This window comes from Manis pentadactyla, chromosome 2 (assembly GCF_030020395.1).
Source record: "Manis pentadactyla isolate mManPen7 chromosome 2, mManPen7.hap1, whole genome shotgun sequence".
NCBI classification, from domain to species: domain Eukaryota; kingdom Metazoa; phylum Chordata; class Mammalia; order Pholidota; family Manidae; genus Manis; species Manis pentadactyla.
This window is the reverse complement of record NC_080020.1, coordinates 99,932,667-99,957,759: the sequence shown is the minus strand read 5'-3', so window position 1 is coordinate 99,957,759 and position 25,093 is coordinate 99,932,667. Positions and strand designations below refer to the sequence as shown.

Genomic DNA, 25,093 nt, shown 5'->3' with positions numbered 1-25,093 from the left:
GGTTACTCTCAAGCATTGGGACTCTATCAGGACTGCTTGCTCTGCTTTAAGATATGGTGGGTTATTGTCTGATTACTAAAGAATATGTCAGGAATCTTACCTAACTCCTGAGTTTTTAAAATGAAATCTTAGCCTTCAGTTGGAGTCTCTCTTGTTCTTACTATACTATCTGTATCTTGGCATTTTTCATCATAGGCAGGAAAAGTTAATCATGATGCTTGTCTTACATCTCTGTCCTACTTCATTCTCCTAAGGAATGTGTACCCTTGAAATCTTTCAGGGAAAAGTGGGTGTCAGTCATTCTTCGGTGGCTGTTTCCTGCTTGGGGGGCATCGTCCCTGCCTGTGGGTCCAGCAGTTCCTTGCTGTTAGGGAGTGAGTTCACAGAGCTGTCTCAGCAGTGGCAGACTTGGACAAGGGCACATAAAAGGAGGATTCAACTAGGTTGCAGGGTTGCTGATGTGTGTCTTTATAAGTGAGAGGTGGACTGAAATCTTTGAGTAATATCTGGAGTTGGATTTTTTGTATTGGAGGCAACAAACTTGACAAGGAGATTAAGAATGCATGAACATGAGGACAAGGAATGGTAAAATTCTAATTGAAATGATGGGAGAAAATTGGAAATGTTTGAAGAGTCATAGCTAGATTATTTTGAGGAATTTATTATTCAGGATCCAGTCTATTTTACAATGACTAGTATTAGAATCTAGTATCAATAAGACTGCACTATTGAAACAGTTCTTTTCTGTCTAAAGTCATCTTCATTTTTAATACGGGTAACTATATTAAGGCTAATTTGTTTGTAAAATAAGTTTAGCTTCAAAACACTTAGCTTGATTATTTATATAAATGCAGCAAGAACAGCAATTGATCACATAGGCTCTTTCAAATGTGCTTTGCTGGAACTTTTTTTTTTCTTTTTCAATATTGTTTAAAAAAATTTTTTTTTAATTTTGTCATTAATCTACAATTACATGAAGAACATTATGTTTACTAGGGTCCCCCCTTCACCAAGTACCCCCCCACAAACCCCATTACAGTACTGTCCATCAGTGTAGTAAGATGCTGTAGAATCACTGTCTTCTCTGTGTTGCACAGCCCTCCCCATGACCCCCCACATTATACATGCTAATCGTAATACCCCTTTCTTTTTCCCTGCCCTTATCCCTCCCTTCCCTCCCATTCTCCCCAGTCCTTTTCCCTTTAGTAACTGTTAGTCCATTCTTAGGTTCTGTGATTCTGCTGCTGTTTTGTTCCTTCAGTCTTTCTTTGTTCCTATACTCCACATATGAGTGAAATCATTTGGTGTTTGTCTTTCTCTGCCTGGCTTACTTATACCCTCTAGCTCCATCCATGTTGTTGCAAATGGTAGGATTTATTTTCTTCTTATGGCTGAATAATATTCCATTGTGTATATGTACCACATCTTCTTTATCCATTCATCTACTGATGGACACTTAGGTTGCTTCCATTTCTTGGCTATTGTAAATAGTGGCTTTTGGATGTAGAGTTCTATAGATGTCTATTAGGTCCATCTGTTCCAGTGTGTTGTTCAGTGCCTCTGTGTCCTTACTTATTTTCTGTCTGGTGGATCTATCCTTTGGAGTGAGTGGCGTGTTGAATTCTCCTAAAATGAATGCATTGCATTCTCTTTCCTCCTTTAGTTCTGTTAGTATTTGTTTCACATATGTTGGTGCTCCTGTGTTGGGTGCATATATATATTTACAATGGTTATATCCTCTTGTTGGACTGAGCCCTTTATCATTATATAATGTCCTTCTTTATCTTTTGTTACTTTCTTTGTTTTGAGGTCTATTTTGTCTGATACTATTGCAACACCTGCTTTTTTCTCCCTGTTGTTTGCATGAAATATCTTTTTCCATCCCTTGACTTTTAGTCTGTGCATGTCTTTGGGTTTGAAGTGAGTCTCTTGTAAGCAGCATAGAGATGGGTCTTGTTTTTTATCTATTCTATTACTCTGTCTTTTGATTGGTGCATTCAGTCCATTTACATTTAGGGTGATTATTGAAAGATATGTACTTATTGCCATTGCAGGCTTGAAGTTTGTGATTACCAAAGTTTCAAGGTTAGCTTCTTTACTATCTTACTGTCCATCTTAACTTGCTTATTGAGCTATTATAAACACTGTCTGATGATTCTTTATTTCTCTCCCTTCTTATTCCTCCTCCTCCATTCTTCATATGTTGGGTGTTTTGTTCTGTGCTCTTTTTAGGAATGTTCCCGTCTACAGCAGTCCCTCTAAGATACCCTTTTGTTTTTGATTTGTGGGAGGCAAATTCCCTCAACTTTTGTTTGTCTGGGAATTGTTTAATAACTCCTTCATATTTAAATGATAATCGTGCTAGATACATTATTCTTGGTTCAAGGCCCTTCTGTTTCATTGCATTAAATATATCATGCCATTCTCTTCTGGCCTGTAAGGTTTCTGTTGAGAAATCTCATGATAGCCTGATGGGTTTCCCTTTGTAAGTGACCTTTTTTTTCTCTCTGGCTGCCTTTAATACTCTGTCCTTGTCTTTGATCTTTGCCATTTTAATTTTTATGTGTCTTGGTGTTGCCCTCCTTAGATCCCTTATCATGGGAGTTCTGTGTGCTTCTGTGGTCTGAGAGGCTATTTCCTCCTTTAGTTTGGGGAAGTTTTCAGCAATTATTTCTTCAAAGACACTTTCTATCCCTTTTTCTCTCTTCTTCTTCTGGTACTTCTATGATGTGAATATTGTTCCGTTTCAATTGGTCACACAGTTCTCTTAAAATTCTTTCATTCCTGGAGATCCTTTTATCTCTCTCTGCGTCAGCTTCTCTGCGTTCCTGTTCTCTGATTTCTAGTCCATTAATGGTCTCTTGCATCTCGTCCATTCTACTTTGAAGTCCTTCCAGAGATTGTTTTATTTCTGTATTCTCCCTCCTTAGTTCTTGCATATTTCTCTGCAAGTCCATCAGCATGGTTATGACTTTTGTTTTGAATTCTTTTTCAGGAAGATTGGTTAAATCTATCTCCCCAGATTCCTTCTCAGGGGAGGATGTGGAAGATGTCTGGGTTAGTCTGGTCTGGATCAAAATATTTTGCCTTTTCATGTTGATAGATACAGTGGTATGCTATTGACTCGTCTGTCAGCTGGGAGAGCCAAGACCTTTTCCACTTGCTCCTGGCCTTTCTTTACTGGGACAACAGCGAGTAGGTCCTCCTCAGCGATTAATTTCTTCTGTTTCAGGGAGTCTAGTTTAAAGACCTCCCAATTATTTATTTATTTATTTATTTATACTTTTAAATTAAGGTATCACTGATACATGCTCTTATGAAGATTTCACATGAAAAACATTGTGGTTACTACATTCACCCATATTATCAAGTCCCCCCACACCCCATTGAAGTCACTGTCCATCAGTATAGTAAGATGTCACAGAGTCACTACTTGTCTTCTCTGTGCTACACTGAAAGATTTCCCAATTTTTGAGGATGCACCCTAATGGGGAGTCAGTTAGAATGGAGGAGGTGTCACCCATGACTAAGTCAGGACTTGAAAAGAATTGCTACTACTAAGGGGAACCAGGCATTTCTATTCTCCAAGAGGCTCTGGGTTGTCCAAGCATCCCCAGAAACTTAAAAGTACCTGTTAGAGGCAGGTCACATGAGGCATCCCTCCACACCTGGGCCTATACTGGGCATGCACAGGAGGTCCTGCAGCCCTACACTGGGCATGCACAGAATTCCTGCAACTCTACACTGGGCATGCACAGAAAGCTCTGCAGGCCACCTGAATGCATAGGCTTCTCCAGGCTCAACTCTGCCCCTGGCTATGCCCCCAGGAAGGGGTCAGGCCCCGAAGTCAAGGGTAGACTCCTCTTAACTGAGTACTTTCAATGGCCTGAGGGGAGACAAAGCTCTTTAATTTGGTGACTCTAATTAGAGAGTCATAAGATTCAAAGAAGTTGGGAGTTTGGATGTGAATGAAGAAACAAGAGAAATAAGCAGTAGGCAGGCAGACAGGCATGAAATTGAGAGGAAGAAGTGCTAGACTGAGTCAGGGAACAGGCACCAGGAGAGAAGGAAATGGATTCTTGGAAGTTAGAACTGTAACATATAGGGAGAATGTGCCATAGGGTGAGTGATCAGTGCCCGCCAAGGAAGAAGTAAAAACAACCATGAATTCAAGAGGAAGAGACAAGGAGTGCCTTCAAGTAGCACAGACTTCCTCCTTATCTATACTGTTAGTGAGTACCATGTTAGGTCACCAAAAAGGTGCTGGGCAGCTGAGGAAGTCTTTCCCCAAGCACTAGGTGAAGCAGCAGGAAAAATTCAACATTGCCGGGGGACGGTTCTTGACTCTGAATGAGAAAGAATTTTTGAGCAGGTCAGACAAGGGTAGGTAAGGAAGGTATTCATTAAAGCAAGAGTAGTAGGGAATGGCAGCTGCCTTGCAGGAAGCAGAGAGCACGGGAAAACAGAGGGAGGAAAGGGAAGCTCATTGAACTCCTGCTCAGTATCGGGCAAATCTCCTGCCAACTCTTAAAGCTAGGGTCACCTGATGTCTAGTGTCTGCTTGGATCTGCACAGCATGGGGACCAAGCCTCTACCGCCCCAGGATTTGGGGGAGCCGTAGAGCATGGAATAAGATAAGATTATATTCTGAGAGCTTCTCAATGGCAAAGAAAGGAAATTTTCAGGCAGGCTATTAAAGAGCATGATCATACAGCTGCAGTCCTGTCCTGGTCACCCAGGCAACAGGAATTGCAAGCCCAAATCAGAGATCTTAGTAGCTCTTTCCTACTTATCTGAGGTAGGACAGAGAGAGTGAAGACTTGTGCTAAATTAATGAAATAGCAAAGTAACAAAGATGCTTACTACTGGAAGAGTGCAGAGGCAAAATGCAGTAATTTGAGTAGTGAGAAGGCTTTATTTAAAAAGTACATTCAAAGAAAGGTGAGTGCGGGCAACCTCAGAGAGAAGGCACACTTAAGGATTTAGGATTCTGTTTTTTAAGGCTTTCAAGAATGGGGCAAAGGGTGGAGGGTGGGGGGTGGTATAGGCTCGACTTGTGGTTTCATGATCTTTCTCTCTGATGAGAGACATTATGTCACTAACCACAGTCAGTATTCTAGATAATTCTACAAGATAAATTTAACACAAGGAATTTATCTTTTTCTTCTCTAAGATAGTGGTTTCCCTCAAGCACTGGGAACATATTGGTTAGGACTGCTTTCTCTGCTTTAAGATAGGGTGGGTTATTATCTGATTCCAAAGAATATGTTAGGAATCTTACCTCCTAACTCCTTGGTTTTTAAAATGGAATCTTAGCCTTCAGATGGAATTCATCCTGTTCTTACTATACTGTCTATATCTTGGCACTATTCATCATAGGGAGGAAAAGTTAATCATGACGCTTGTGCCATGTCCCTGCCCTACTTCAATATGACCAAATACCTATTTCCCAGGTATATTTGGTCTTCATCCAGTTTCAGAAAACACTGAAATGTTTAAAGGTGAAATGGGTGTTTTGTCATGTTAATGACACACTTTTGGACATCTACCCAAGGGCAGGGGCTAGAGGCTGAATCAGCCAATGGCCAGTAATTTAGTCAATCATGACTATGCAATGAAGCCCTCACAAAAAACTCTCAGAAGAGCTTATCACTTTCTGCTCTCTGGGATCTTGTTACTCTGTTGGAGAATGCCTCCACGCACAACCAAACCAGGCCCCAAGCTCCACCAGTACAGAAGTTCCGTTATTTGGGACCTTGCCCTATGCATCTCTTCATCTGGCTGTTAACTTGTATGCTCTACGGTATACGTTAAGTGTTTTCCTGAGTTTTGTGAGCAGCTCTAGCAAATTAATGGAAACTAAGCGGGAGGTTGTGGGAACCTTCCATCTGTAGCCAGTAGATCAGAAGCACAGGGAACTGCCTGGGGCTTGCAACTGGCAAAAGGAGTTGGGGAGAGGGCAGTCTTGAAGGAGGGAGCCCTTAACCTGGGGAATCTGGTGCTGTCTCTGGGCAGGCAGCATCAGAACTGAGTTGCACTCTCAGACACCCTGCTGGCGTTTAAGAATTGCTTGGTGTTGGTATGTGTGGGAAGACCCCCTCCCACATATTTACATACATGGGAATAGGGTCTGGGAACTTTAATGGAGTCATACTACTACTACTGTGTGTATTATATTGTTACTGTTATACATATATGTAGGAAAAGATGACACCCTAGCACTGAGTCACTAGTTTTGAGGGTAATAAAAATACTAGTTTTACAGGGTTTGAAACTTAAATAAGAGTATACAATGTCTTTGGCCTACATGAGTGCTCAATAAACAGACATTATTTTTATGATGAATTTGGCTCTTTAAAATTAACTAGAAAAATTATATCTTGGCTTACTTTAGTGGCCTCAATAAAATCAGCTGATGTATTTACATGTCTTTAGTATAAAGTGAGTAAAACTCAGCGACATAAGAAAGATAATAAAGTTGAACTTCTTAGAATTATTAAACTGTCACAACCAGAACAGACCTAAAATAAAAGAATTCATTTCTGAAGAAGAAAACTGGTTGTCACTTTAGAGAAAAACTCAGAGAAAAAGACAAGTCAACAGACAGATATTAGGAGAAGGAACTAATATTTATTCATTGAATGCCTACTACTGGCCTAATTTTTTACATGTTATTTAACTGCAACTAATCCTTAGAATTTGGGAAATACATATTATATTAAGATTACAAAAAAAGAAATTGAGGTTCAGAAGTAACTTGCCCTAAATCACAGAGTTAATGAAGCCACAGCTGGAATTGAAACCAGGTCACTTTGACCCCAAATGTTATCTCCACTATACTGTGATGTCTGGAACACAAAAGAAGCATCTGAAAATCAAGTCTTGTTTAGATTTGTAAATAAAAGAGCAATAATGCCTAGGATGCCCAATAGCTTTAAACTCTTTTTAAAAACACAGCTGGGACTATAAGGACTGAAAATGTGTGCCTTAGTATCTGGATTACAAATTTGACACAACATATTTGTTTTTCTTAAAGCAAACTAGCTTAAATGAATTTGTTTGTCTTGATGCAAACTTTTTTGTTCCAAGGCTAGATATTTCCTTGGCCAGAAATAATCCTTCCAGTGGCAGTGAAACAGAGGAAAGGTTAATAGCCAAGTCAAGGGTAGGAAAAACGGTATCTGCTTAACCAATGGCAGAAATATGGCTACACTTCCTGACCTACTTGGTTAACCAATACCTTCTGCAGTATTAGTTCCTACTAAACTGAGAATGTGGTTCAGTTTAGAAACAGGATTCTTTTAATTCCTGGAGATGAATTCTTTTGGTAAACATTGAATGCTAGGACACTAGGAAACAGGAAAATCTAGAAAGGTCTTTGTATTTCAGTTAGCCTTACCAAGAAGTGATAATCAAGGTTGGGGAAATATCAAGGCTATTCAAGAACTAATAGAAAGGTTCCAGTGTAATCACATTTGGGTATTTATTCTAAGCAAATCTGAAATTTAGTGGCAACGTCAAATTAGCTATTTATTCCAAAGGAGCAAAACACCAATAATATCTCAATGATTTAAAATAAGCCATAAATGAGTCCAAGGTCCCTAGTGCATTTCAAATAAAATATTTAATAATATTCCACTAAATATGAAAAATTGTAAGGAAATTGGTAATTTTCAGTTGCCTCAACTAGTCAATTAAACTAAACTTCAAATTCCCCAAGAATGCTGCTTCAAAGGAAATGTATGCTTTTTTGAAAGTCTTGATGAGTAGAACTATGTAAGATATTCGAGGTTCGAGGAGTTAGGCTGAGAGGTGAGTCAGAGTTCCATAGCTAAAACTGCATAGACGATAACACTGACTAGTGCTATCAGTCATTAACTAAAATGTTAAAATACTTCGAACTTTACCATAGACGTAACACCGACACAGGGAGCTAAATACACAAGATGACATGAACAAATATATTCACTTCTAACATCTCACTCAATACTCTGAGCTTTAAACAAAGTCCCAAACGCAGGACAACTAGCTCAAGGCACCGAGGGGCTTCTTGCCCCATCTCTCCTCTCTATCCTACTCCGGACAGAGAAAGGCGCTCCCATCCCCTCAATTCTCCCAATGTTCCTTCTCGCTCTTTCTCTCACCCGGGTGTTCATCTACCGCAACCCTACCTTTTCCCTACGGCTCCAGTGGACACCAAAAACAGCTACAACGCCGCCCCCGCCCCAACCCCAACAACAAAACTTTTCAGCCTCCCCGCTGGAGTCCCTGATTTTCCTGCACCCGAGCCCTGGGAGAGGCACGCGCGATCCATTCGGGCTGGTCCCCGCGGCCCCAGCTTTGGCCTCACCGTTTCCCCAAGAAGCCACTGTTGCGACGCGATGCACCAAAGAACTTCCCCGGGTGACAGCCGGCTCCGCAGCAAGCCCAGCGGTTCCCGCCGCTACCCCGCTGTCCCCTCCTCTCTACCCGAGGGGTGAGTTTGCAAAACCAGAGAACGTGCTTTTCCTGCACAGGCCAGGACCTCAACCTCGGAGAACTCAGCGGCAAGGGAAACCCCTTCCCACATCCTCTCAGCTTGCTGCAGAAATCTTCCTCATACCTTACGCAGGAACAGACAATGGCTCGGGCCGCGTGGCCCGGCGGGGGATGCAGTTCCGAACGCTCTAAACTCGCGACCGGGATGAAAACTGCCGCCGCAGGGGACTACAACTCCCAGAGGCCCCCGCGACAGCCCGCCCGCCTCTCGTCGCAGAGCCCTCACCTGATAGGGAAGGAGGGGCCCCGGAAGGGCAAACCTGGTGATCCGCAGCCTGTCATTGGTTGCGCTTCTGAGGTCCTAAAGCTTCCTGGAGGGTGAGGGTATGGGAGGAGGTATACGATCCCGGCAATCCTTACCATCCGGGTGTCACGGTTTATGTGGGATTTTCCCTTAGGGCTGATCTCCCATTATCTGTCTCTCTTCTCGGGCGTTCCTGGCGGTTGTTCTATACCCCCGCCACGTGCTGGAACGCTGTGGACACCGAGGGAAGTGGTTTGGAAAAAACTGAGTTTGCATTCTCCTTCCCTTGTCTACACAGTTAGGTTTATTTTGTTATTTTTTTTTAATGTGTTGAAAGAGGGGCTTTACTAGGATCTTAGCACCCTCTCCCCATCCCTAGAAATTTCTCCCAAAGATACTCCAAATTGAGCTAAGTGAAATCAGTGTACTTGTTATCAAAACTCAGCTCGTTTTAAGTCCCTACGTGGCAACACAAAGCCCTTCTTACAAAAGCAACCAGTGGCTTTCTTTAAAAATTAAAAACAAAAACCACATACTGTAATGTCACAAAGAACTCAAAGAATCTAAATTTAACAAAAAGCTAATATTGAGTGCCCAGCATTTTACGTATAGTATCTTTGCTTCTTTTTTCAGGAGGCAAAGCAATGCTCAGCGAGTGCAGTTGTCTTTGCCATTGGTTTATTTAACACAGGTTCACAGTGGGAGTTTCCCAAGCCAATAGCATACAGGTTAATGTCTCTTACTAAGCCAATAAAGAAATTATGTGCTCCAGATCAATGATAGATTAATCACACTGTTGTTCTAGGCAAGGGGAGATGAAAGGAATAAAGTCCAAATTTAGTTGAGTTGTCTGTACCTTTTTAGGAGTTGGTAGTCAGAGGGATAGTTTAGCCAACTGAGAGCTGGCCATCCAGCTGTCAGTACAAAAGTGAAAATCTCCTGTTGCTAGACCACATTGCTAGGGAAAGGGACACCAGCGCCAGACTGCTCTGCATTTGCCACTGCCAGTAAGGGTCCCCTTCACTGTGGCAGGAGCTAACTACCCCCAGATCTTCAGGGAGCTATTTTAGATCATCAAAGAGTTGCCTTTCCCAGGCAACACTCCTGGACAAAACTCACAATCTCTCAGTATTGATAGTCTAAATGTCCCCTTGCCCTAGTTGCTTCTTCATATGTTTTTATAGCTAAGCCCCCAGTGGGGCCCCTCAGCAAGCTGAGCTACTGAATTCTTACTGGGTGAGAAGAGATGAGATGATGACATGCTGGCACAACTTACTTCGTTCTTATATCAAAGAGCTTTACTTTAAAAACTTTTTTTTTGTCTTTGTCATTAACAAGTGGATTTGAAATCATATTGTACCAATATGTAACAATCTTGTACCAATATGTAACAATCTCTGTAAGACTTTACTATGATTCTAGAAGTGTATATTATCCATATTTTACTGACAAGGAAACAGTTCTAGAGAATTTAAGTGACTTACCTAAGGAACAAACAACTAAGTGGCAGAAGAACCAGAGGTTAACCTGAGGTCTTATTCCAAAGGCTTTGCTTTCAAACACCACAGAACACTGCCTCTGTTTTTCAGGGCTTGACAAATGGAAGGCAAATGATGTGATGAATATTACCTGTAAGGCAGATAAAAGTTATTGTGCTAATGGTTCCCTTATTTAAAAACTTCTGCAACTGTTCTTTGGCCTGCTTTCAAATCAGTACATCTTTTTGATAGCTTCAGTGATAGCAAAATATTCTTCTTTCTCTGTATTCCTGAGAAAATAATTTTCAGCAAGGCTGAGAAGCACAAAAGTAAATGTGGTGGAGTGACATCAGTGAAAATGGCAGAATGGGGAACCTTGAAAACCTCTATAAAAGCAACCAGTAAACTGGTGAAAATGGCAGAATTAACTTTTTCTTTAGGCTCTGGACTCTACTGAAAAATTTACAGCAACTAGGTGAACTGTTAAGAAAAGACTGCTGAATTTTGGTAAGTGAGCTTTGTGATCATCTCCCACTCTCCAGCTTGGCAACGGCCTTGAAGACAGCAGCCCACTTTCCTTTTGTAGGTTGCTGGTACCAGAGGGAGCTATATGGATCTTATTCTCAAGGAACTGTTATTGTGTGTTTTGACCTGCTGGTGGTTCCCTGAAGGTCTGTCTCAAGGACTTGCCTTCGTTTCACCTGCCTTGCAGCGTCCACAGAGTTGAGGCAGCTTCCCAGAGAGTATTTGTTGAGAGTATTTAAAGCATGTGTATTAGCCACTGCCACTAGGGGTAAGGTACAACAGTCGGGGAAGCGATAAACAGACAAAAAAGCCTAGGAAGGAAGAGGCTGGTGCGAGCAGATACTTGGAGGAATAAAGTTAATGAAAATCTCTCTGTTATTCTGGGCAATCTAGAAGGCCAATGCATGTCTTTTCTGGACTTATGCTCAGAAAACACCAGGGATAATTGTAAGTTTCTCTTAGCCTTTACTTCCTGATAAGGCAGAACTGTGAAGTGTCCTGCCGCATTAAAGACGTGCTTAGTATTAAAGTGCCCCAACACATAGCTAATTGGCAAAGAATGGAAGAGGCATTTTTTGCATTTTTAAATTATGGCTTACAGGTATTTAATAAAGACCTATCTGTTAAATCACTAGCTGACCACTAGGGCAACAAAACAGACTTCAGTGGCCACACAATAAAGAATACAGACTTTACAGAGTTAGTAGCATGTTAGTCAAGTCTACAAGCTTGATCATATCCAAACTTGATTTTTTAAATCAAGTCTTTATAAGTGGTGTTTTGTACTTTCCATCACATTAGAAAGCACATGATTTCTGGAGGTCTTTCGTTTGTGATATTAAGAGTTCAGTGTGCTCAAATATTGTCTCTTACAAAGTTCCCCTTCAGCTTTTCACTAGCTATTGATCATCTGCTAGATCAGAGGGTCATGTCACCTTTAGTGTCTGAGTAATTTTTTTCTCAGTGTCCTTAGTTTCTGTTTCCTAAATAGTTAAGTCCAAACAAACCAATGTGTTTATGTCCTAATAACTTAGTAGCCATTTAAAATATACACATAAATTGAAAATTTTTTTATTTCACTCATAAATAACCACATTTGCTTACTAACAGGATTGTTCATACCTATAGAGCACTGCCAATTTCTTAAAGCTTGAACTCAGATTAGAAACCACTATCCTCATTTCCTGTTCCACATTGGATTTTGTGTATTTGCTTATGATCGTAGCAACCACTTGGCTTTGTAAATATTTCCAAAAGAATTAACTTAATCTAATATTGAAACTGCAGATTATCTAAAGCTAGTAGTCCACATGGTGTCTGACAGATGTCACTGTTTTCCTTAAAAATTGAAAATACCCTGCAGTGTCTCTGTAGCTCTCACAGTTTGGGAACTGCAGGTCACTCACTAACCATTATTTTCCTGGCCTATAGCGAGAACTAACATTTTCTGTAAAGGGCCCAACAGTAAATATTGTAGGCTTTGCAGCTGCATGGTTTCTGAGTGAAATGCCCCAGGGTTCCCCAGCCTGTACCTTCCTTGCCTCCATTCAGCCAGCCAAAGCCACCAGGCACACCCTGTTTACCTGCATTACCTTGGAGAATTTAGTGCCTCTTTCTAAGTATGAAGGGTCTTAGCTGCAAACTTTGATTCCAAACTGTAAGATATCTTTGAGGAAACTCTTGTCCTACTTTATTATATAGGACTTAGAGAATTTGGAGAAACTATATAAGCTTTCCAATGAATCTTTTGAGACAGGAATCTTAAGGTTTTATATTCCATCAGCCACTGCCATTGTTCCCACTAGACTTTTCCTTGAGAGATTGGCTAACTTTACCTGCAGCACTGAGCATAGTATCTAGCATACAGTATATACTCATTTAAAGCCTATTTAAAAACTTGAATGAGTTCTTGCCTTTTCCCTAAGTTGCAATTTATTACCACCACTAATTTAAGATCTGTCTGAGGGAAACAGAAAACAAAATATACAGGTTTTCCCCCATCAAAACTGGTGTTCCTATGAAATCTTCATAAGTCAAAATGGTGTAAAGAAGCAACTGCCATTAATTTACATGGAAAACATATCATTCCCAGACCCCAAAAATAATCTTTCTTAGGCTTTTCCAATACCTTCAGATATATCTTGGTAATGGATGCATAAAGTAAATCTGGCTAAAGCACAGATGATCAGGGACACAGTTCAAAAACTATGGAGGCTTGATGCTGAGATACTGAGTGTAGTTCCTAGGGAAGGAGCTTGGGGTGCTGTTCTTGCTACTCAGCATATGCAGTGTCCTTACAGTAGCCCCATGGCCAAAAAAATGCTGAATGCTACTTTTGCTTTCTACCTTTGTTTAAAAAAGCAAAATTTCTCTTTGGATTTCTTCCAGTTGGTGAAAACAGGTACTAATGTAGCTCTTTGGTAAAAATGAAGTAGTGTGATGTGAGCTTTCAAAAGCAGGTGATACCCGAATGAGCTTCACTTTCTTGACACACACATCAAGGAGCAAGTGTTCACTGACTTGTCAAGGAACAAGAAACTGTTTGTCTTTTTACACCATTTGTGTTCAATTTTTCAATTACATTACTATCACCCATTGCTTATTTATCCTTATCCTTGATATTGAAATTCAGTTCTCATCAGAATTCACTTTTTCTTAACCAGGGCTAGCTCTCAAAAATCACATAAATTGTTTCATAAAAAATCATTTAATTGCAATACCTAAAAGCAACAGAAATCTGTTCTAAGAGTGAATAGCAGAGAATGTTTGCCAAGTGTTTAAAAAAATGTTCATTTTAGAAAATAACTGTTTTCCATACCTAAAAAAATCTAGTTAATTATTATTCTATCTACACAATTTCATTTTGCCCTTTTCACTTAATATTTTCCCATGACATAAAAATTTTTGAAAGAACATTCAATTCAAAGTGAGTTAAAATGCCTTAGAGGACCCTGTATACTAATTCAGAGTACCAGAAAGAGTATTGGTGGCTCTCTGCCACACATATACAGTGATTTAAGATACTGGCTGCTTCAGAGGCGTGATGTGAAAATTTGGTTTAAAAATAGAGATTATTAAAAATGACAGTTATATTCATCCAAAATATATAAAGAACTCAAATGCCTCAACATCCAAAAAGCAAACAATTCAATTAAAAAATGAGCACAGGATATGAAATTACAATTCTCCAAAGAAGAAATTCAAATGGCCAAAAGGCACATGAAAAGATGCTCCATATTGCTAATTATCAGGGAAATGCAAATTAAAACCACAATGAGGTATCACCTCACACCAGTCAGAGTGGCCAACAAAAAAAAGAATAGGAACAACAAATGCTGGCGAGGATGCAGAGAAAGGGAAACCCTCCTACACTGTTGGTGGGAATGTAAATTAGTTCAACCATTGTGGAAAGCAATATAGACGTTCCTCAAAAAACTAAAAATAGAATACCATTTGACCTGGGAATTCCACTCCTAGGAATTTGCCTGAAGAAAGCAAGATCTGAGATTCAAAAAGACATATGCACCCCTATGTTTATCGCAGCACTATTTACAATAGCCAAGAAATGGAAGCAACCTAATTGTCCATCAGTAGATGAATGGATAAAGAAGATATGGTACATATACACAATGGAATATTATTCAGCCATAAGAAGAAAACAAATCTTACCATTTGCAACAACATGGATGGAGCTAGAGGGTATTATGCTCAGTGAAATAAGCCAGGCCAAGAAAGATAAGTACCAAATGATTTCATTCATAGGTGGAGTATAAGAACAAAGAAATACTGAAGGAACAAAACAGCAGCAGAATCACAGAACCCACAAATGGACTAACAGTTACCAAAGGGAAAGGGACTGGGGAGGATGGGTGGGAAGGGAGGGATAAGGGTGGGGAAAAAGAAAGGGGGCATTACAATTAGCATGTATAATGGGGGGGTACAGGGCGGGCTGTACAACACAGAGAAGACAAGTAGTGATTTTACAGCATCTTACTACGCTGATGGACAGTGACTGTGAAGGGGTATGTGGTGGGGACTTGGTGAAGGGGGGAGCCTAGTAAACATAATGTCCTTCATGTAATTGTAGATTAAGGATACCAAAATAAAAAAAAATAAATAAAATAATAGGAACAACAAATGCTGGCGAGGATGCAGGGAAAGGGGAACCCTCCTACACTGCTGGTGGGAATGTAAATTAGTTCAACCATTGTTGAAAGCAATATGGAGGTTCCTCAAAAAACTAAAAATAGAAATACCATTTGACCTGGGAATTCTACTCCTAGGAATTTACCCAAAGAAAGCAAGATCTGAGATTCAAAAAGACATGTGCACCCCTTTGTTTACTGCGGCACTGTTTACAATAGCCAAGATATGGAAGCAACCTAATTTTCCATCAATAGATGAATGGATAAAAGAGAGGTGGTACATATACCCAGTGGAATACTATTCAACCATAAGAAACAAATCTTACCATTTGCAACAACCTGGATGGAGCTAAAGGATATTATGCTCAGTGATAGAAGTAAGGCAGAGAAAGACAAATACCAAATGATTTCCCTCATTTGTGGAATATAACGATGAAGCAAAACTGAAGGAACAAAATAGCAGCTGACTCAGACTCCAAGAAGGGACAAGCCTACCAAAGGGGAGTGGTGGGGAGGGAGGGAGAAGGGGATTGAGGGGTATTATGATTAGTTCACATGGTGTAGGAGGGGGTCATGGGGATGACAGTGTAGCACAGAGAAGACAGGTAGTGACTGTGGCATCTTACTCAGACAGGAACCATGGGCTTAGACAGAGTAGGGTGAGGGCCTCTAGAAAAAACAAAGCAAGAGAATCCATTGTGGGATTTGGTTTAGCCTGCTGGGGGCCTGAGTTTTTCTGACTTTACCCAGGTGCTGCTTTTCTTCCTCCAGCCCTAAACAAATGATTTGCAACCTGGGCAATGTAGCAAGCAAGCAACCAAAACAATGTGATAAAAACAGGAAGGATTCCATCTTGAAAATAAGATTGTCTTTTAAAACCCAATTAGTTAAAAAGTAAGTTTTTAACAAACAGGCAATAACTCAGCCCACCTTGGGAGCAAAGCAGGCAGTCTTGAGTGATATGCTCCTAGACTAGGAAGCTACTATCCTGGAATCAGAGCAGTAAAATTCTTGTAGATAACCAGGAAGACTAATTAGAAACTTAATGTCTGTTCAAAGATAAACATTTTGGGATCACTTAGCAGGTGTATATTCCTAGCCCTTTGTCTCTCAACTGCCTATAAAAGCCCTAGACAACGCACCACCGGGGGACTCTCCTGTCCCCTCCTGGCCTGAGCCAGGAGCTCTGTCCTCTCGCTTTCTCTCTAAATAAAAGTCTCTGCCTTGCTTTCCTATCTTGAGTGTTTGCAAAGTTCATTCTTCGACTTTGTGAACAAGAACCCTGGCATCATTACTACGCTGATGGACAGTGACTGCAATGGGGCATGGGGGGAACTCGATAATATGGGTGAATGTAGTAACCACACTGCTTTTCTTGTGAAACCTTTATAACAGTGTGTATCAATGATACTTTAATAAAAAATGACAGTTACATTAAAATATATTCTGGTTTGATCTTTGTTACATATGAGCTTTTAAAAACAATTCACCTTGAAAATAGTCTGACAAGATTTAGTGCTAGGTAGATAAATCCTGGCATATTCTTGGTGGAAGAGACAGAACCAATAATGGTGGTTCTAGAAATAAAAAGTATGAAGTAAGCTGAACCCATAAAGTGCCTCATCCTCTATGCCTGAGTGTCAGACTATATTGGAATTTATATTCCTCAACAAAATACTCAAGAATTTCTTCAAACATTCAGAGAATGGCAATGATGGAAATAAAACCAAAAATGAAATCTACATAATCTACATTTTTAAAGCTGTTTGTTGTTATGCTTTTTGGAGGGATGGTAAAATTCTGAGAGGCATTTCCGCTACTTCTTTGAGGGACACGAAATGAATATCTGGTTAATGAGAGTATTAAGTACAGAAATGACCCTTGGTCACTCAGGTTGAGTTGTACTCCAAGGGATACAAAACACACGGACCACACAAAGTCAAGCTCTGATAAATGACCTTCCCAGCACAATTTTTCTTCCTTCGAGATCAAGGGCTTCTCCTTCCCCAAAAAGTTGGACCCCCTACTCTATAAGACAGGCTAATTTTCTTTACAACTTCCTGGGTACAAGTGGGAGAGTCTCATTCCTGCCCTCATCGGGAGAAGGAAATGCACCATCTCCATGGGCGTCAGGGCCATATCGAGACACCGGGGAAATCCCTAAAGTGAAGCAAGCGCTCAGAAATAAAGAACCAGAGGGGCCCACTTTAAGGGATTGCTGTATGGCAAAGAGCAGAGAACTCTAAAGGGGTAGGAAGGAAGACAGTACTCCATTTCCGTTTTATTTTTATTAGAAAAAGGGGGTGGATATCGTTGCAGTGCATGCACAGGGAAAATCTAAAGCCTCTCTAGATTGAGAACGCCATAGAAGAATGGAGAGACAAGAAGCCCACGTCCAGGCTTGTACCCACAGGCCCATCGCGCCACTTTGAAAACAGGCAAGGGGGTCTGGCCACTGCGGCAATGATTGCTTGTAGGGAATGAGCGCTGGAGATAGGGGCGGGATGATGCTGGTTTTCTGAGCGCTGATTGGCTGATGGTGCTCGTCGCCCATGCCATTTGTTGCCGGAGCTGAGCACCTGACGCAGTCTGCGTCACCCTGCACGTGCAGCCGTTTAAGCGGCGTTGGCGCCAGCGAGGACCGCCGGAGAATAAGCCGTGGAGAGGTGAGTAAGGCGTCTTCTTTGTTTGGGACACGGGCCTCAACCCAACTCTGTGGGCTTCCTAGAAGCTGGACTTTTGGGTCAGTGAAGAGCGCGAGGAGCCGCCTGGGTTTTGAAGTTGTTCTTTGGGGCCTTTCCGCCTCCCAGCCGAAGGTCCTAAAGCCCGCTGGGCGACCCAAATCTGGGCTCAAGGCCTGTAGAGGAGGTGAAGGTGCCCTTTTGCCCGGCTCCTGCACGGCCTTTTCTCTGGACAGGGAAGGCTGTAGTACCATTTGTGTAAACGCGCCTTGGTGAGACTGTCCTTTATTGGAAGGGTTTGGGCCACCTAACCTGTCGCCCTTTACTCTCCAGACTTAAAGGCCGCAGTCCCCAGCTTCTTGTGCTCCCAAGAAACAAAAAACTTCAAACCAGACATTTTTACCTTTGAAGGAGGGGTGCGAAAGGAGAAACCTCAAACAGTCCCTGAAAAACTTCTCCCCTTACTATCCAATAAGCCATTTGGGGACGTTTGGAAGGGGCATATGAATTATATGAACAGGTTTTGGGGAAAAGCCTCAGCGTCAGTGCGAACAAAGTGATTGCTAGAGTGATTAGCTAAGTGGTTTAACTAATTTTTAAAGATTAAAAAGGATGGATACAAACGGTGCCGCTAGGTAAGAAACCAAACTTGCCTCTTTTTACAAAAACTTTTGGGGAAGATCAGCACCTAACTGAGTAATTTCAAGAGGTGTATGTGAAATGATGATAGTTTATGTTTTTAAAGGTATGAGTCTTATCTAATTGATTTGTGTGTCTATTTTTTTAAAAAATAAAAAAGAACTGGAAGCCGCAATGGGAGATGAAGACTGGGAAGAAGAAATTACCAAATCTTCTATGTCTTCTTATGTTCCTGTATTTAAGAAGGTAGTAAATTTAAAGTTTGCAAATCTAAAATTTAAATGTTACAAATTTTATCAAAGTTGAAAATCACTGTGGTGGCCAAGTTTTTAATTACAGTTTGTTTCAGTGTGCCGTGCTTATCTCCATCTGATTTTTACTGTTTTATGGGGAATGAAAAGAAGGCACTCTAAGCCTCAAATAGAATAAAATAGTCTGAGGTAATTTGATAATTAAAAGCTAACATATGTAATAATTAACTTCATTTAAAAATAAATGGTTTAGAACTTACTGTGGGTGAAGGCAAGCTTGTACAAATATAGTTGAATGTCTCTGTGAAACATACTGTAAATTGAAAAATATAATTTGGTTCTGGGTGAGATTTTGAAGTCTGAAAACTGGTTTCATATAAGGGGGCTTTCAAGATAAATATGTCGGGTTGATTCAGATGGTAGTATCAGTTCGTGTTCATATGTACAAATCATCAGACCTTTTTCCTTAATGTCATTTAGAGAGTTACATTATACTTCAGAAGGGGCCCTGGAGCAGGTTTCTGGGTTTCTTACTTGAAAATTGATCTAACAAAACAGTGAGGATTCTACTTTAGAAAATAATATATTTAAGGGATTGTTTTTGCATGTTATCTGCCTGCAAATGTCTCCCAAAAGATTTATTTTTCCTTTAGACTTTACAGTTTGCGTTAATGTTAGTCAATTCTAGCACTTTTTGATTTCAAGTGATGTCTTAGTGGAAGTTCTTATTTACACACAAATATAAAATATGCAGTCCTTTGTCTTATTTGGATTTCATCTGTATGTAAAGTTTACATTAAATTACCTAAGATGTTAATCTGAATTTATTATGTTTCTTGTTTTGGAACTTATTTCAGGAATAACACCTTTTGTATGGATTTTTTAAATAGTTGCCTTCCCATCATAAAAATATTATAACAGTATTGGGAAAAGAGGAGAAAAAAAGCACCTGAGAATCTTGCTCACTAGGAAAAACACTCCTGTTAAATTCTTATTAAATTTTCTTCTGTTTCTGCCAAAGATAATAAACAGTAGTTTTTAATTCTGGCCTTTTCACTTTTCAGCACTATTCCATATTCCCACTGACTTCCTAAAAATAATTTCATACAGTTACATAATATTTCTTGGACTGGGTCTACCATAATACTGATTTTCTGTTGGTGGGGATTTAAGATGTTAGCTTTTCACTGTAATATTGTCATACATATCTATAGCTTATTTGTTTTAATTTGGGAGTATTTTTTCAAAAATGGAATTACTTGGTCAAAGGATAGTATATGGTGTTACACCCCCATCTAGTTCTCAATAGATTCGTTATAATACAAAGTTTATCACAGATACAGACTTTCTTCCACTTGGCCTTTAATAATCACCTGTCTTAATTTTTATTTTTTCTTAGTCTAAGATTTTTGACTTATTATTTTTCAAGTAGTACACTGCACTGTTTCATATTGTACATATTTGTTGTCTAAGGTGTTTGAAATTGAGGGTGACCAATTATAAAATCTTTAAAATTAACTTTTTTGGAATCTTTGTGCTACTCAGTAATATACCTTGTTTTGTGATATTGGGAATATGAGTATTAATTTATGTTAACAATTTTACATTATGACTCTTAATACATGTTTGTGTGGGGCCAATTTGTACATTTTTTGCATTTGTCTCCAAACTTAACACTTGGCTCTCATTGTCCAATTAGTTATTTGGCTTATTTGACTTGAAGGAACAGGGTGCAATCAATAGCTTTGTTTGTCTGCTGTGGTTGAATAAAAAGGACAGAAACTAAGGAAGAATATGTTACATTTTTATGTAGGAGAAATTTGGGGTCTTTTATTCATCCTAGTTTCTTTTAAAGCATCCATTTTGGTTGGTTGGTCTAATTGAATTTCCACTTCAGGGGACTGCTGGGCTTCTCCATTTGTGTGACTCTGAGACTGTCTTTGATTGGTATAGCTTAAGCAATTACCTGTCACAAGCCGTTTCTGAATACTTTTCAGGATCTTTATTTAGAGATTTAATATTTTTGACATATGTGTACATAATTTTGAACTAATAAGCATTGCTCTGGTAGCTGCTGGAACCTCCCAGTTCTACATTTTGAAGTAAGTTCAAAATCTACCTGGGGTTAGAGCAATGAAAGATGTGTGGTTAAGAAATATATGATGATCAACAATTATGTAGTCCAGACATCGCAGTGTTCAGGCATTTGTACACTGACCAAACTTGTTGGGATGGGTATTGGAACGGGTGACTATGGTGAGTGTATTGGGTTTGCTTACTAACTGTAATGTGTCTTGTTAGATGACCATGAGAGTAAGTCTACTCAGTGATCACTTCTGATCTGACCTGTTTGCCTCTTTCTTTTTGGTGGCACATTTCAGAGGGTAAATACTCTTCTGATGAAAGTGGCAACAGCTTGATAATTAGTCCATCCAGAACTGTAATTATTTTAAGCAGTAGTAGCAAAGTTTGTAATAATTGTTTGGGTAAGAAAATAAAGTTCACTGTTTCTCTGTTCACTGCATATTGTGATTCTAAAGTAGCAGGAAAAAAACGTGACCATTGGATATTGCTGAATTGGCAGACCTAAGGAAGTCAAAGTGCTGGAGCCTGAGAAAGATGTTGAGCAACATCTGTTCATAGTCATCAGTGAGGTGCAGGAGGATATTGTGTCTTCTGCTAGAGAGCATGGGAGAACATTCTATGCTGAATAGGGGCAAGTTGTGGGAGATGGACAATATGTTCATCCAAATAAGACTCATCTTCAAAATCTAAGTAATGGAGTCAAGGACAGAGTGACAAAAAGATGTGAGAAGGCTGAGGAGAATGCTGAAGAGACTGCAAAGATGGCAGAGCTGTTGGTTGAGCCAGTCTGGAGGATAGAGAAGTGGATCCTTTTGAAGGAGGATCGGAGGTTTATAGCCACTGAATTCTAGTGAACTGATGGAGATGGGCTGACACCTGGGAGACTGAAACCAGAGTCTTCTATTGTCTCTCTTTTTTTCCCCTCTTAACTATATTCAATCCTCACTGATACTATGTTTCTGCTATAATCTGTGGTCGATAACCTTAGTATGAGTTTTTTTTTTTTGGTGTCATTACTCTACAATTACATGAGGGATATTATGTTTACTAGAATCTCCCCATCACCAAGTTCCCCCCACATTCACCATTGCAGTCATTGTCCATCAGCGTAGTAAGATGTTGTAGAATCACTACTTGTCTTCTCTGTGTTGTACAGCCCTCCCTGTGCCCCCCCACCACATTATACATGCTAATCATAATGCCCCCTTTCTCCCCGCGCCCCCCAATCCCTTCTTTCCCTCCTGTCCTCCCCAGTCCTTTTCCCTTTGGTAACTGTTAGTCCATTCTTGGGTTCTGTGTCTTATGGTGTTATGCCCCTTCAGTTTTTCCTTTATTTTATACTCCACAGATGAGTGAAATCATTTGGTACTTGTCTTTCTCTGCCTGGCTTATTTCACTGAGCATGATACCCTCTAGCTCCATCCATGTTGTTGCAAATGGTAGGATTTGTTTTCTTCTTATGGCTGAATAATATTCCATTGTGTAATGTACCTCATCTTCTTTATCCATTCATCTACTGATGGACACTTAGGTTGCTTCCATTTCTTGGCTATTGTAAATAGTGCTGCAATAAACATAGTGGTGCATTTGTCTTTTTCAAACTGGGCTGCTGCATTCTTAGGGTAAATTCCTAGAAGTGGAATTCCTGGGTCAAATGGTATTTCTATTTTGAGTTTTTTGAGGAACCTCCATACTGCTTTCCACAATGGTTGAACTAATTTGCATTCCCACCAGCAGTGTAGGAGGGTTCCCCTTTCTCCACAACCTCACCAACATTTGTTGTTGTCTGTCTTTTGGATGGTGGCAATCCTCACTGGTGTGAGGTGATATCTCATTGTGGTTTTAATTTGATTTCTCTGATGACTAGTGATGTAGAGCATCTTTTCATGTACCTTTTGGCCATCTGAATTTCTTCTTTGGAGAACTGTCTATTCAGCTCCTTTGCCCATTTTTTAATTGGATTATTTGCTTTTTGTTTGTTGAGGTGTGTGAGCTCTTATATATTTTGGATGTCAAGACTTTATCGGATCTGTCATTTATGAATATATTCTCCCATACTGTAGGAGGCCTTTTTGTTCTATTGGTGGTGTGCTTTGCTGTACAGAAGCTTTTCAGTTTGATGTAGTCATTTTTGCTTTTGTTTCCCTTTCCCTGGGGAGATATGTTCATGAAGAAGTCGCTCATGCTTATGTCCAAGAGATTTTTGCCTATGTTTTTTCCTAACAGTTTTATGGTTTCATGACTTACATTCAGGTCTTTGATTCATTTCGAATTTACTTTTGTGTATGGGGTTAGACAATGAACCAGTTTCATTCTCTTACATGTAGCTGTCCAGTTTTGCCAACACCATCTGTTGAAGAGTCTGTCATTTCCCCATTGTATGTCCATGGCTCCTTTATCATATATTAATTGACCATATATGTTTGGGTTAATATCTGGACTCTCTGTTCTGTTCCACTGGTCTGTGACTCTGTTCTTGTGCCAGTACCAAATTGTCTTGATTACTGTGGCTTTGTAGTAGAGCTTAAAGTTTGGAAGTGAGGTCCCCCCTGCTTTATTCTTCCTTCTCAGGATTGCTTTGTTTATTCATGGTCTTTTATGGTTCCATATGAATTTTAAAACTATTTGTTCCAGTTTGTTGAAGAATGCTATAGGTATTTTGATAGGCATTGCATTGAATCTGTATATTGCTTTGGGCAGGATGGCCATTTTGACAATATTAATTCTTCCTAGCCAAGAGCATGGAATGAGTTTCCATTTGTTAGTGTCCTCTTTAATTTCTCTTAAGAGTGTCTTGTAGTTTTCAGGGTATAGGTCTTGCACTTCCTTGGTTAGGTTTATTCCTAGGTATTTTATTCTTTTTGATGCAATTGTGAATGGAATTGTTTTCCTGAGTTCTCTTTCTGCTAGTTCATCGTTAGTGTATAGGAAAGCAACAGATTTTTGTGTATTAATTTTGTATCCTGCAACTCTGCTGAATTTAGATATTAGTTCTAGTAGTTTTGGAGTGGAGTCTTTAGGGTGTCTTATGTACAATATCATGTCATCTGCAAATAGTGACAGTTTGATTTCTTCTTTACCAGTGTGGGTGTCTTGTGTTTCTTTGTTTTGTCTGATTACCGTGGCTGAGACCTCCGGTACTATGTTGAATAACAGTGGGGAAAGTGGGCATCCCTGTCTTGTTCCTGATCTTAGAGGAAACACTTTCAGCTTCTCGCTGTTAAGTCTGATGTTGGCTGTTTGTCATATGTGGCCTTTATTATGTTGAGATACTTGCCCTGTATACCCATTTTGTTGAGAGTTTTTATCGTGAATGGATGTTGAATTTTGTCAAATGCTTTTTCAGCATCTATGGAGATGATCCTTTGGTTGTACCATCCTTGCATCCCTGAGATGAATCCCACTTGACCATCGTGTATGGTCCTCTTGATATATTTTTGAATTTGGTTTGCTAATAGTTTGACTATTTTTGCATCTATGTTCATCAGGGATATTGGTCTGTAATTTTCTTTTTTGGTGGTGTCTTTGCCTGGTTTTGGTATTGGAGTGATGCTGGCTTCATAGAATGAGTTTGGAAGTATTTGCTCCTCTTTTGTTTTTTGGAAAACTTTAAGGAGAATGGGTATTATGTCTTCTCTATATGCCTGATAAAATTCAGCAGTGAATCCATTTGGACAAGGAGTTTTGTTCTTGGGTTGTTTTTTGATAACCAATTCAATTTCTTTGCTGGTAATTGGTTTGTTTAGATTTTCTGTTTCTTCTTTGGTCAGTCTTGGAAGGTTATATTTTTCTAGGAAGTTGTCCATTTCTTCTAGGTTTTCCAGCTGGTTATCATATAGATTTTCATAGTATTCTCTAATAATTTTTTTTGTATTTCTGTGGGGTCCGTCGTGATTTTTCCTTTCCCATTTCTGATTCTGTTGATGTGTGTAGATTCTCTTTTTCTCTTAAAAAGTCTGGTTAGGGGCTTATCTATTTTGTTTATTTTCTCAAAGAACTAGCTCTTGGTTTCATTGATTTTTTTCTATTGTTTTATTCTTCTCAATTTTATTTATTTCTTCTCTGATATTTACTATGTCCCTCATTCTGCTGACTTTGGGCCTCCTTTGTTCTTCTTTTTCCAGTTTCAATAATTGTGACTTGAGACTATTTGTTTGGGATTTTTCTTCCTTTAAATATGCCTGGATTGCTATATACTTTCCTCTTAGAATGGCCTTCGCTGCATCCTACAGAAATTGGGGCTTTGTGCTGTTGTTACTTGTCTCCATATATTGCTTGATCTCTGTTTTAATTTGGTCATTGATCCACTGATTATTTAGGAGCATGTTGTTAAGCTTCCATGTGTTTGTGATCCTTTTGTTTTCTTTGTACAATTTATTTCTAGTTTTATACCTTTGTGGTCTGAGAAGTTGGTTGGTAGAATTTCAGTCTTTTTGAATTTACTGAGGCTCTTTTTGTGGCCTAGTAAGTGGTCTATTCTGGAAAATGTTGTTTGTGCCCTTGAGAA

At 39.7% G+C, this 25,093-nt stretch overlaps 2 protein-coding genes across 10 annotated transcripts in view; one reads left to right on the top strand and one right to left on the bottom strand.

Moving 5' to 3' along the window:
• Positions 1 to 8,747, bottom strand: part of SLC38A9 (solute carrier family 38 member 9) — an 86,342-nt gene extending 77,595 nt beyond the window's left edge. For 6 of the 9 annotated variants that reach the window (XR_005027717.2, XM_036900332.2, XM_036900338.2 and 3 more), the window contains exon 1: positions 8,351 to 8,596. The gene's annotated coding sequence lies outside the window, so the exon portion shown is untranslated. The other 3 variants (XM_036900337.2, XM_036900323.2, XM_057495162.1) reach the window with 2 other exon arrangements.
• A 9,677-nt stretch (positions 8,748 to 18,424) lies between these two features.
• The window catches only part of DDX4 (DEAD-box helicase 4), a 100,843-nt gene continuing 94,174 nt past the window's right edge, over positions 18,425 to 25,093 (top strand). Inside the window, exon 1 of the mRNA XM_057495138.1 lies at positions 18,425 to 18,496. Within this exon, the coding sequence (XP_057351121.1) occupies positions 18,425 to 18,496 (72 nt within the window). The remainder of the gene's footprint in view (positions 18,497 to 25,093) is intronic.